This window comes from Narcine bancroftii, chromosome 1 (genome assembly GCF_036971445.1).
Source record: "Narcine bancroftii isolate sNarBan1 chromosome 1, sNarBan1.hap1, whole genome shotgun sequence".
NCBI lineage: Eukaryota > Metazoa > Chordata > Chondrichthyes > Torpediniformes > Narcinidae > Narcine > Narcine bancroftii.
In genome coordinates, this window is record NC_091469.1 from 139,420,458 (window position 1) to 139,433,031 (window position 12,574).

At 39.5% G+C, this 12,574-nt stretch overlaps 1 protein-coding gene across 1 annotated transcript in view; it reads left to right on the plus strand.

Annotated features, from left to right (window-relative positions):
* LOC138764598 (uncharacterized) overlaps nt 1–12,574 on the plus strand; it is an 81,361-nt gene that overhangs the window by 23,232 nt on the left and 45,555 nt on the right. The window contains exon 3 of the mRNA XM_069940725.1: nt 5,540–5,579. Within this exon, the coding sequence (XP_069796826.1) occupies nt 5,540–5,579 (40 nt within the window). The remainder of the gene's footprint in view (nt 1–5,539; nt 5,580–12,574) is intronic.

Here is a 12,574-nt window from a genome sequence, read left to right on the forward strand (position 1 = left end):
CATAACAATTACAGCACGGAAACAGGCCATTAGGCACTTCTAGTCCGCACCGAACCAAACACCCCTTTCTAGTCCCACCTCCCTGCACAATGTCCATAACCCTCCATCTTCTTCTCATCCATATACCTGTCCAACCTTTTCTTAAATAATACAATTGACTCCGCCACCACTATTTCTCCCGGAAGATCATTCCACACGGCTACCACTCTCTGAGTAAAGAAGTTCCCCCTCATGTTACCTCTAAACCTCTGCCCCTTAATTCTTAACTCATGTCCTCTTGTTTTAATCTTTCCTCCTCTTAACGGAAATAGTCTATCCACATCCACTCTGTCTATCCCTTTCATAATCTTAAATACTTCTATCAAATCCCCTCTCAACCTTCTACGCACCAAAGAATAAAGACCTAATCTGTCCAATCTCTCCCTATACTCTAGATGCTTAAACCCAGGTAACATTCTGGTAAACCTTCTCTGCACTCTCTCCACTCTGTTTATATCCTTCCTATAATTAGGCGACCAGAACTGCACACAGAACTCCAAATTAGGCCGCACCAACGTCTTATACAATCTCAACATCACCTCCCAACTCCTATATTCCATGCAATGATTGATAAAGGCCAGCATACTAAAAGCCTTCTTCACCACCCTATTCACGTGAGTTTCTACCTTCAGGGAACGATGTATCGTTACTCCTAAATCTTTCTGCTCTTCTGTATTCCTCAATGCTCTCCCATTTACCACATATGTCCTATTCTGATTCTTCTTACCAAAATGAAGCACCTCACACTTATCAGCATTAAATTCCATCTGCCATTTTTCAGCCCACTTTTCTAAGCAGCCCAAATCCCTCTGCAATCCTTGAAAATCTTCTTCATTATCCACTATTCCACCTATCTTAGTATCGTCTGCATATTTACTAATCCAATTCACCACCCCATCATCTAGATCATTAATGTATATAACGAACAACAATGGGCCCAATACAGATCCTTGAGGCACACCACTGGTCACCGGCCTCCAACCTGACAGACAATTATCCACTACCACTCTCTGGCCTCTCCCTTTCAGCCAATGTTCAATCCATTTGACTATCTTAAAATTTATACCTAAAGACTGCACCTTCCTAATTGGATATGTTGAGGAAAGGTGTGTGATGCACTGTTAGACAGAATCAGACACACACAAGGTAAACACTGAACAACAGGCTTTAATCCACAAAAACCTCCACAAAGCCAGGCTGACTGTGGCTGCAGCAACTCAGTGCGAGGCCTCGGGAGGCCGGCACAGGCTTATATCCGGAGGGTGATTGACACCCGACCTGGTGGGGTTTGATCCATTCAGGCTGACTGATTGGCACCCGACCAGGTGTTGTCCTGTCCCCTTACACTTCTGCAGGTACAAAAGTTGCCCCCTGCAGTAGGCTGGTGGTGTACCACCACAAGTTGAGAAATGATTTTGCCTCTGTGAAAGGAAAAGGGAAGAGAGGGAGAGAGAGAGACAGAGCTAGAGCAAAGGAGATGGAGAAGAAGATGGTGCAGGGGTTTCTTTCCTCCAACTCTGTCTGTCGGTCTCTCTCTCTGTTCACAGAGCCAAAATCAATTCTTACCTTTCCTTTCTCATGTCTTATCATATCCAATTAACACCTTTTGTCAGTTGGTCTGTATTCCTTTCCCTCCCATTCTTTCCCCAGCCTTTGATTCAGATGTGTTCTTTTTCTTCACAATGCTGGAGGAAGGGCTCAGGCCCAAAACATTGGTAACTGTGGTGCACTGTTAGACAGAACCAGACAAACACAAGGTGAAGACTGTACAACGGGCTTTAATCCACAAAGACCTCCATAGATCCAGGCTGGCTGTGGCTGCAGTAACTCTGTGAGACTTCGGACGCCGGCGCAGGCTTATATCCTGGAGGGTGATTGACACCTGACCAGGTGGGGCTTGATCCATTCAGGTTGACTGATTGACATCCGGCCAGGTGTAGTCCTGTCCCCCTTACACTCCTGCAGGTACAGATGTTGCCCCCTGCAGTAGGCCGGTGGTGTACCACCACAGTAACATATCTTTATCTTCCACTGACTTCCTCCTGCATTTCTGTGTTTTGCCATCAGTCCACCATCCCTTCCTTATGTAGTTCTGTCAATTTCCTACCTTCAGCAGCAGTGTTCCCTTTCACAATCACCTTACCCTTCTGGCACCATCTGCCATCCACCCCACCCTGTATTTTATTTTTCCCTTGTTTCTACCTATCACTTCCTCCCAACTCCACCCCATTTGGCACCATCTGTCTGTCATCATTTAGCGCCTAAAGATAGCACAGGCTCCCCAATCACTGAGTTAAAAGGTTCCGCTACATCTCTGGTGACTATAAATTGATCCTTGTGTGTGGATGAGTAGCAGAATCTGAGGTGGTAGGAATTGAGAGGAATGTGGGGAGTACAAAAATTATTCACAGTGTGATACTTTAAAAAATAGAGGCCCCAAGGGTGTCACGGTTAGTTTAGCAGTTAGCACGGTTCTAGTACAGCACCAGCGATCCAGGTTTGAATCTGGCACTGACTGTAGGAGTTTCTGCGTTCTCCCTATGTCTCTGTGGGTTTCATCTGTATGCTCTGGTTTCCTCCCACCCTTCAAAAAATGTACCGGGGTCATAGTTTAATTGGGGTATTTAGGCCAGAAGGGCCTGTAATGGTGCTACATGTCTAAATTAAATTAAATGTCTTGAAAGATCTGAAACTGTGAGCCTTTGTTCTGCAACCATTCCTTTAATAAGACAAAATGTTTCACGTTTCAATGAGGTCACCTTTCATCCTTGGAAACTGTGATGTACAGAGATTGCAGCCGTGCAGCCTTACACCACCAGCAACTAGGCTTTAATCCAGACCTTCACCTCTGTCTATGTGGAGTTTGCATGTCCTCCTTTTGACTCTGTGGGTTTCCTTTGGATGCTCTGGTTTCCTCCAACAAGACGGTGAAGATCATTTGTCACATTTTACTGAGTTCTGCGAGCAGTTGTGGGGGTGTAGTGTGGGCTGTGCTGGGGGAGAGATAGTAGAATGGCTGCATTTTGTTGAAAGAGAAGATCTGCTTGGAACCTGCAAGATTTTGCCATCCCCTTTATAGGATTTGGAGTGGGAATTGATGATGGGACGGTTTGACAAATACACAGTGTATTAGGTAGGATTAGTGTTAAAATGGATGCTTGCTGGTTCGTGCAGACCTTATGGGTTGATGGATCTCTATCCATCTTTCTATAACTTTCTAATTGACTATTGTTGAGTCAATTTATCCACATCCAAAATTTATGTCATTGCAGGTATGAATCCATGGCAAATATGTTGTTTCTTTGCTTTGGAGAGCTAAAGCACACTTCATATTCTAAGTGTGGTATAAGATCTTTAGTTTCCACAACACTGAGAACATTCCTGGTCATTTTCTATAAACATTTTGATTTTAGCATTGACGATAATGGGCATTAATTGCAGACACCGTGATTGAAGTAAAAACATAATGCTGGAGAAACTCAGCAAGTCCAACAGTGTACTTTATATATACATAACGCCCATTCAGACTTGAGCCCTTCATCAAGGTATGTGCAAAATGTAGGCGGGCATATTTGCCGAGTTTCTATATTTATTGTGCCGGTTATATTTGTTTCAGGTAATTCACGCTCTATTTCAAAACTGAGCACAGCTACTATCATATATTGGCAAATTAATACCTCACATATTCCCAATTCCCTCATTTTCTGCAACATATTCGTCAAGATGATACATGATAAGTGGACCCAGATGGTCAGGGGCAACTTAACAGTGAGCACTTTCAGACCCATGTATCATGATCAAGTTAAAAGTTGGTTAAGTACTAATGTAGAAATATGCATGACATGTTGACCTTTGCTTGTATAATGGTGAGGCTTCAAAGTCATCTCTGTTGTGCTATAGCCAGCCACCTGCTTTGTTGATGGAATTGATAAATAACCTGTCCATTAAAGAACGAGAGGATCATTTTATACCAGGTTTTGCAAAGGAAAGTAAGAAGCAGCTCAACTTTGTCCCCAAATGAATTATATTCCTGCTGTCATTACAACTGGTCGACCTGGACTCCACAGCAGTTCGTTAAGTACTTTAAGAAAGTCACAAACACTTGCATGTAAAACCTGTCAAGATTAAATTTCTGTACACATGCCTGGTTATACAGGTATACAGAGTTCAGGTTCCCGGGGGACTCTGCTTATTCTATATACGTTTACTTATTATATTTCCCATCCACTGCTTGGCTGTTATCTTTAACCTTGAATTTTCAAGAGCAACATTTCTCTGGTCAATTTGACTTCCATAGAATTTTCATGTGCCATCCCATCATTTCGAAAGGCCACATCCAGACCCTCTAGGAAATGTTTCCGAAAGATAAATTGCACAAAAGAACAGTAGAGTGCTTGCGAATATTTATTTCTCAACCAGCGTGTCCAAAAATAGATTATTTGATGGTAATAACATTGGCCCTTGCTGTGCCCATTACAATATCAAGCAGAAATCCTGGAGGCATAATGGTGTATCTCAAGCAAGTATGGAGAGAAAAACAATTTTCCAGGTTCCTGCCAAGCTCTCCCAGATTTGACCACTTACCGAGACACCAGAGCAGATGTCAGATTCAGGTTCATTATCAGTGTACGCACATGACATCACATACAATCCTGAGATTCATTTTCCTACGGGCGAGGCAGAATTACCACTTACTGCTAATGCCAAAAAAAAAGGAAACGGTACGCATGTAAACAAATAAACAAGTGTAAACAGATTACAAATGCAAGCAAACAGATTGAGCAACACAGAGAGAATTTTTAAAAATTAAAATGCAAATATTAAAGTCCATAAATGAGACCCTGATTTGTTGGAATATTTTATTTTTGTTTTTTTCTCATAAATATTCATCTATATATAAAAGACACTGACTTATTAACAAAAGGAGTCCTTGGGTCAATTTCTCCAAATGAAGGACTAAGAAAAGGTCCAGGTGAGATTTACCAAATGGATTCCAGAGCAGAGAAGTTTGAGTTCTGTGAATTGATTGGAGATTTCTTCATGCAGCATTTCTGCTGTAGCCTTTACTTTTTAATGCCAGGGTGATGGAGGTCACAAAATGGATGAGGTGAAGAGCAGACCTGGCATTCACTCATGATGTTACTATCCTTGTTCAAACTCAGAGGTAATATAATGTTTGGGAGTGATGCTATGAGGTTGTGAACTTCTCTTGCTGTTAAAACAGGGTGCTGAATATGATAAACAAAATATCTTTGTTGGAGAATTCATTGGAATGGTTTTTCTTTCTCATTCCATGTGAAGAAGATTGCAAGAGAATCAATTTGTCTTCCATTATGACATAAGTTAGATTTATTTCAAGATTGAAACAGCCAGAATTTTTGTGTCCATGCATTGATAACAATAATGTCATGTTTCTAGATTAGAATGAGCCAAAGAGTCAGGAGGTGTAAAAACGTTCCTGTTTCTGGCCCACATCTAAAACACATCTCTGATATTTCAGATTTTGATCAATACAACTTCTGTGGTGTAAGATATAGTTGGTGAGTGAAATTGTTTTGAAATAATCAATATATTGCATTTATAATTGATGTCATACTATCCAAACACCAATCAAACCAGTACCTTTCCGATAATGCAACACCTAGTTCTGACTCCCATCTTTCTCTCGACTTCTGTAAATCTGGTTTTGCACTTTCACTCTGGAGTGCATAATACATCTTTGTTATAAATTTAGGTGGTGCTCTGAGCCCAATTGTTTGTTCCATTTTGCTAATTTCAGGTGGGACCAAAATTGGGCCGCATCTTTCCCTCAGGAATGACCCTAGCTGTTTAAAACTGAAGAAAGTCCCATTATCTACTCCATATTTATGTCTTAGATGTTCAAAAGACATAAGAAGTCCCTCTGCATGGCTATTATCAATATGTCTTATTTCATTTTCATACCAGGAGTTTAGTACACTGTTCCCCAGATTCGTGGGCAGCCACACATTTTTACATAATGGTGCTCTTAGAGATATCCTTTCATTTTATCCAATACCCTCATTGATTTCTTACCATATACTAATCATGTGTATTAATGTAGGATTATCCATCTTTATTGTTATTAACATTCCACTTATGAATATAGTCCTTCGCTGTCTCCCCATTATTGAATATAATCCCATTCTGATCCATGAGCGGGGACTATCTTCTTCAAAGAAGAATGAAAGCAATTTCACTTCAGATGATAAATAATACTTCCTAAAATCCAGAGGCCTAAGTCCTTCCATGTTAATTTTTCCAGTGAAAGTCTCGGCACCTTAGATAATAATTTAATAATTTAAAGATATTTTTAGGTAGTGCAAAAGATACTGTAATTTTAGAATTAATTTCATTTTAATACAATTTACTCTTCTCACTAAAGTGATTGGCAGGTCTTTCCATTTCTGTACATCTTTCCCAATTTTTTTCTAAAAAAGGAGTGTAATTTAATCTGTATACGTTCTATAAATTACTATCTGTCATTATTCCTAAATATTTGATTCCATCTATCTTCCATTTAAATCTACTACCTTGTTAATATCTTGGTCAATGGTATTATCTCACTCATCCATATTTATTTTGAAACCCAAAAGTCTTCCATATTTCTCTAAAGTTGTTTGTAATTTTATCAAGGATTCAGCCGGATAAGATAATAGTACATCATCAGCAAATAGACTAATTTTATGTTCTTCTTGTCTGACTTTGAAGCATTTTATGATGAGAACTTTTCTTATAATCTCCGCCAACAGTTCAACCACTAGGATAAAAGGCACTGGGGATAGGGGACACCCCTGTCTACTCAATCTCTTTGGCTTGGCTTCGCGGACGAAGATTTATGGAGGGTGTAAAAGTCCACGTCAGCTGCAGGCATGTTTGTGGCTGACAAGTCCGATGCGGGACAGGCAGACACGGTTGCAGCGCCTGCAGGGGAAAATTGGTTGGTTGGGGTTGGGTGTTGGGTTTTTCCTCCTTTGCCTTTTGTCAGTGAGGTGGGCTCTGCAGTCTTCTTCAAAGGAGGTTGCTGCCCGCCAAACTGTGAGGCGCCAAGATGCACGGTTTGAGGCGATATCAGCCCACTGGCGGTGGTCAATGTGGCAGGCACCAAGAGATTTCTTTAGGCAGTCCTTGTACCTTTTCTTTGGTGCACCTCTGTCATGGTGGCCAGTGGAGAGCTCGGCATATAACACGATCTTGGGAAGGCGATGGTCCTCCATTCTGAAGACGTGACCCACCCAGCGCAGCTGGATCTTCAGCAGCGTGGACTCGATGCTGTCGACCTCTGCCATCTCGAGTACTTCGACGTTAGGGATGAAAGCGCTCCAATGGATTTTGAGGATGGAGCGGAGACAACGCTGGTGGAAGCGTTCTAGGAGCCGTAGGTGATGCCGGTAGAGGACCCATGATTCAGAGCCGAACAGGAGTGTGGGTATGACAACGGCTCTGTATACGCTTATCTTTGTGAGGTTTTTCAGTTGGTTGTTTTTCCAGACTCTTTGTGTAGTCTTCCAAAGGCGCTATTTGCCTTGGCGAGTCTGTTGTCTATCTCATTGTTGATCCTTGCATCTGATGAAATGGTGCAGCCGAGATAGGTAAACTGGTTGACCGTTTTGAGTTTTGTGTGCCCGATGGAGATGTGGGGGGGCTGGTAGTCATGGTGGGGAGCTGGCTGATGGAGGACCTCAGTTTTCTTCAGGCTGACTTCCAGGCCAAACATTTTGGCAGTTTCCGCAAAGCAGGACGTCAAGCGCTGAAGAGCTGGCTCTGAATGGGCAACTAAAGCGGCATCGTCTGCAAAGAGTAGTTTACGGACAAGTTTCTCTTGTGTCTTGGTGTGAGCTTGCAGGCGCCTCAGATTGAAGAGACTGCCATCTACTCAAGGGGAAAACCACTGACATGTGACTCTTAGCCATAATTTTGGCTTGTGGTTTATAGTAAAGAGTTTCTATCCAATTTATAAAGATTCTACCTATACTGAATTTCTCCAATGTCTTAAATAAGAAAGACCATTCTAGTGATCAAATGCTTTTTTTGCATCCAGGGAAATTGTTATACTTGGATTCAGCTTGATGTTGTCATGTGTATTATGTTGAATAGTCTGCCTGGACTATTTGAAGAGTGGGTTCCTTTAATAAATCCAACCTGATCTGTATGTATTAATTTTGGAAGATATTTCTCCTAATCTATTGACTAGTGCCTTTACCAATATCTTATTGTTAGCATTCAAAAGTGATTTAGGTCTATATGATGAGGTTTTTAATGTTTTTTTTTTGGTAGCTCTGTAATTACAGCCGTTGAAAAATATTCTAGGAGAGTCTGGGTCTTCACTGCCCGGTTTAGTATATCCATCATGAGAGCCATCAACAAATCTTTAAATTGTCCACAGAACGTGGGCAGGAACCCATCCTCCCCCCGGGACTTAGTAACTCATATAGATCCCAAATCCTTCTCAATTTCTTCTCATATAATTTTGTATAGTATTGTCTAAAATATTATTTATTTCTTTTTGATTATATGTTAAAATATCAGCCTCTGTTTAGATTGCATTATCATACTTGATGACTCCTCTGCTCTTATTTGCCAAAATAAGACTTTGTGTGCCCGTTCTCCTAATTCATAGTATTTTTGTTTATTTTTTAATATTTTTTTAAATTCTATATGTTTGTAATGTCAGTTTTTTTTAAAAATTATGATAGTCTATATTTTGTTCTTTGATATCCTTTTTCCAGTTTTGTTATATCATTCTCCAGACCATCCAATTCTGTAGAATATTCTCTTTTGAGATTTTTCTTGTATATGTTCTCTTAAGTAAGATTTAAGCATGTCCCACATTAAAAAGCTATTATCAGTGGAAGGAAGATTAGTTTCACAAAAGTTGTATCTGTCTCTTAATGAACTCACAAAAGACTTTCCTTCTCAACAGTGTGGCATTGAGACATCATCTATAGATAAGTTCTTGTCTTTTTTTTTCCTTTATTGCAATAGCTAAAAATAATGGTGAGTAATCTGACAGAAGTCTCACCAAATATTCTGTTCTTATCACTCTATTTTTTTTAACTGGGCAGAGATTAATAACCAATCAATCCTTGTATGCGAATCATGCATCCTTGAGTAAAATGAATAATCTCTTTCTACAGGATTAAGATGCCTCCATATATCAATCAAATTTAAAGCCTTCTTAAATAATAATGTTGCTTTAGTAGCTTTTGCCCTTGTTATCATCTTGTTGATTTATCTGATACTGGATCCAAACATAAATTAAAATCCCCCCCCCCCCACCCCAACCAGTATATTTTGTCTTGTCTCTGCTGCTTTCACAAAGATATCCTTCATAAATGCTTTATTATCATAATTTGGTGCATAAATATTCATAAATAGATTTTACAGTGTGCCATTACAATTCTTCTAGTATGGTCAGTGGACATGTCTTCTATTATTATTGGTATATCCTTGTTAATTAAAATCACTACTCCCCTTGCCTTTGAGTCAAATGAAGACAATATTACTTGTTCCAAGCATCGTCCTTTTAATTTAGCATGGTCTGATTTGTTAAGATACATTTCTTCTTTGGAGACTTTGCATAAATAATTGGAACAGTATGGTGAGTCATTGGGATATAAAGTTAACTTGGAAAAAAGTGAAATTATGCCTTTAGCTCAAGTGGATTACTCATCTTGTAGACAGGTTGTGAAGTTTAAAATGGTCTGATTTAGATTAAGTATTTTGGTATTATTATTGATAGCAATTACAATCATTTATTTGAATTGAACTACTTACCCTTATTTTCTAGAATTAAGTATGATCTGAATCAGTGGAAGGATTTACCTATAACATTGACAGGACAGGTTAATTGAATTAAAATGAATATCTTTCCCTGAATTCAATATCTTTTTTCAGTCTATTCCATGTAAAATCCCTCAAAAATTCTTGCAAGATTTGAATATTTTGATGAGAACATTTTTGTGGAAAGACAAAATAGCAAGGGCATCATTGTAGAAGTTAACTTGGAAATGGAACACATGGTCTATGTGAGGAACCGTATGAGATGGGAGAAATATTGAACAATTTTTTCTCATCTGTATTCATGAGGAAAAGGGGCATTGGGCTATATGAGCTAAATGAGGCAAATGGCTTAGTTATGGAGAGGATATGGATTAGTAAAGTGAGGGTTTTGGAGCTTCTAGGGTCAATAAAGTTGGATGTCTTCTGGTCCTGATGGGATTTTTCTTAGGACTTTAAGGGAGGTCAGGGAACAAATAGCGGGGGCACTGACAGTGATTTTTCAAAGATCACTGGAGGAGGGGGTGGTACCATGGGATTGGAGGATTGCAAATGTAGTTCCATTGTTTATAAAAGGCATAAGGTGCAGGCCAAGTAATTATCATCCAGTAAGTTTGACTTCGGTGATGGGGAAAGTTATGGAGGGTATTCTTTGAGATAGTATATATGCATATCTAGATAGGCAGGGATTGATTAGGGGCACCCAGCATGGGTTTGTAAAGGGAAAGTCATGTTTGACAAACCCTGTTGAGTTTTTTGAGGAGGTGACAAAAAAGTGGATGAAGGTAGGGCGGTTGATGTGATCTATTTGGATTTTAGTAAGGGTTTTGATAAGGTTCCACATGGAAGGTTAATAAGGAAGGTTCAGTCATTACGGATTAGTAGAGAGATTATGACATGGGTTCAGAGGTGGCTGGAAGATAGACAGCAGAGAGTCATGGTGGATAACTGCCTTTCAGGTTGGAAACCTGTGACAAGCAGGGTGCCTCAGGGATCAGTGCTGGGTCCCCTGTTGTTTATCATTTATATTAATGATATGGAGGAGGGTGTGGTTAACCTGGCAAGCAAATATGCAGATGATACAAAAATAGGGGGAGTGGTGGATAGTGAGGAAGGTTTTCTTGGATTACAGAAGGATTTGGTTTGTTTGTAATAGTGGGCTGAAAGATGGCAGATGGAATTTAATGTAGACAAGTGCAAGATGCTGCATTTCGGTAAAAATAACCAGAATAGGACATATGCAATTAAGGGGAGGGCATTGAGGTACGCTAAGGAACAGAGGGACCTGGGGGTTATGGTACAGAGTTCATTGAAGGTGGATTCCCATGTAGACAGGGTGGTTAAGTAGGCATATGGTATGCTGGCCTTCATAAATCATACTATAGAGTATAGGAGCTGGGAAGTGATGCTGAGGCTGTTTAAGGCATTGGTGAGGCCAGGTTTGGAGTACTGTTCTCAGTTCTGGTCTCCAAATTATAGAAAGGATACAGAAAGGTGGAGAGGGTGCAGAGAAGGTTGACAAGGAGGTTGCCTGGCTTACAGTATCTGGACTACAGTGAAATATTTATGAGACTGGGACTTTATTCCTTGGAACGTAGATGTCTGAGAGGGGATTTGATAGAGATATTTAAAATTATGAAAGGAATAGATAGACTAGACATAAACAGTATCTTTCCCCTGAGAGCAGGGGAGGTTGGAACAAGAGGGCATGAGTTAAGGGTAAAAGGACAAAACTTTAGGAGAAATATTAGAGGATACTTTTTCACTCAACAACTGGTGGCAGAATGGAATGGACTTCCAAAAGAGATCATTGTGGCAGGGTCCCTTCTGTCATTTAAGAGAAGGCTGGGTGTATACATGGATGTGAGGGGGTTGGAGGGTTATGAGCAGAGAGTGGGAGGGGAGCAAGTGAAGTTATTCAAGTGAACTGGTGCGGACTCAAAGGGCCAACATGGCTTGTTATTGCGCTGTAAACGGTTATATGGTCATGGGAGGTTTGCGACTTCTTAATTTTGTAAATTATTATGAATCAGCTCAATTGAAATTTATTAATAGGATGTTTCAAGGGAACACCCATCTGATATGGGCTAATACTGAACTACCTCAGATAGGTGAAAAGAGGATGGATCAATTTTTTTATTGATGGAATTCTCAGTTATTATGTAATTATAATTTACCAGTGTTAAAACATTTGATGGAATTATGGAATTAAAAAAAAAGAAATTATAGATACCCAAGGGAAAATTTCAGCTAAATCATCTTTTCAAAATAAGCTTTTTCCCTTTACAGTTCATGACCAACTTTTAAAGTTCTGCGAGCAAAAAGGAATTAAATTGGTAAAAAAATTGTTATGAGGCAGGTTATTTTATTTCTTTTCAAAAAATGAAAGAGAAGTATGAGATATCTTCAAGTACTCTTTTTATCCTATTATCAAGTTAAAGTAAGTTAGCTAATTTTGGCACCACTTTGAGGCTTCCAAAAAAGGTCTAAATTTGAAATTGTACTTACTCATGGTGGTAAGAAAGGATTTATAAATGTTTTTTTGTAGAATAAAATGTTTAAACGAGATGTTTATAAATCTAGAGTAAAGTGGGAAAAAGATTTAGAAACTTCTATTTCTCAAGATGATTGGATGCCAATATGTGAGGATAGAATGACTAAAATTGCAAATGTAAGGTACAGATTGGTTCATTATAACTTTATCCATCAATTATATTTGACTGTGGAGAAATTAAAG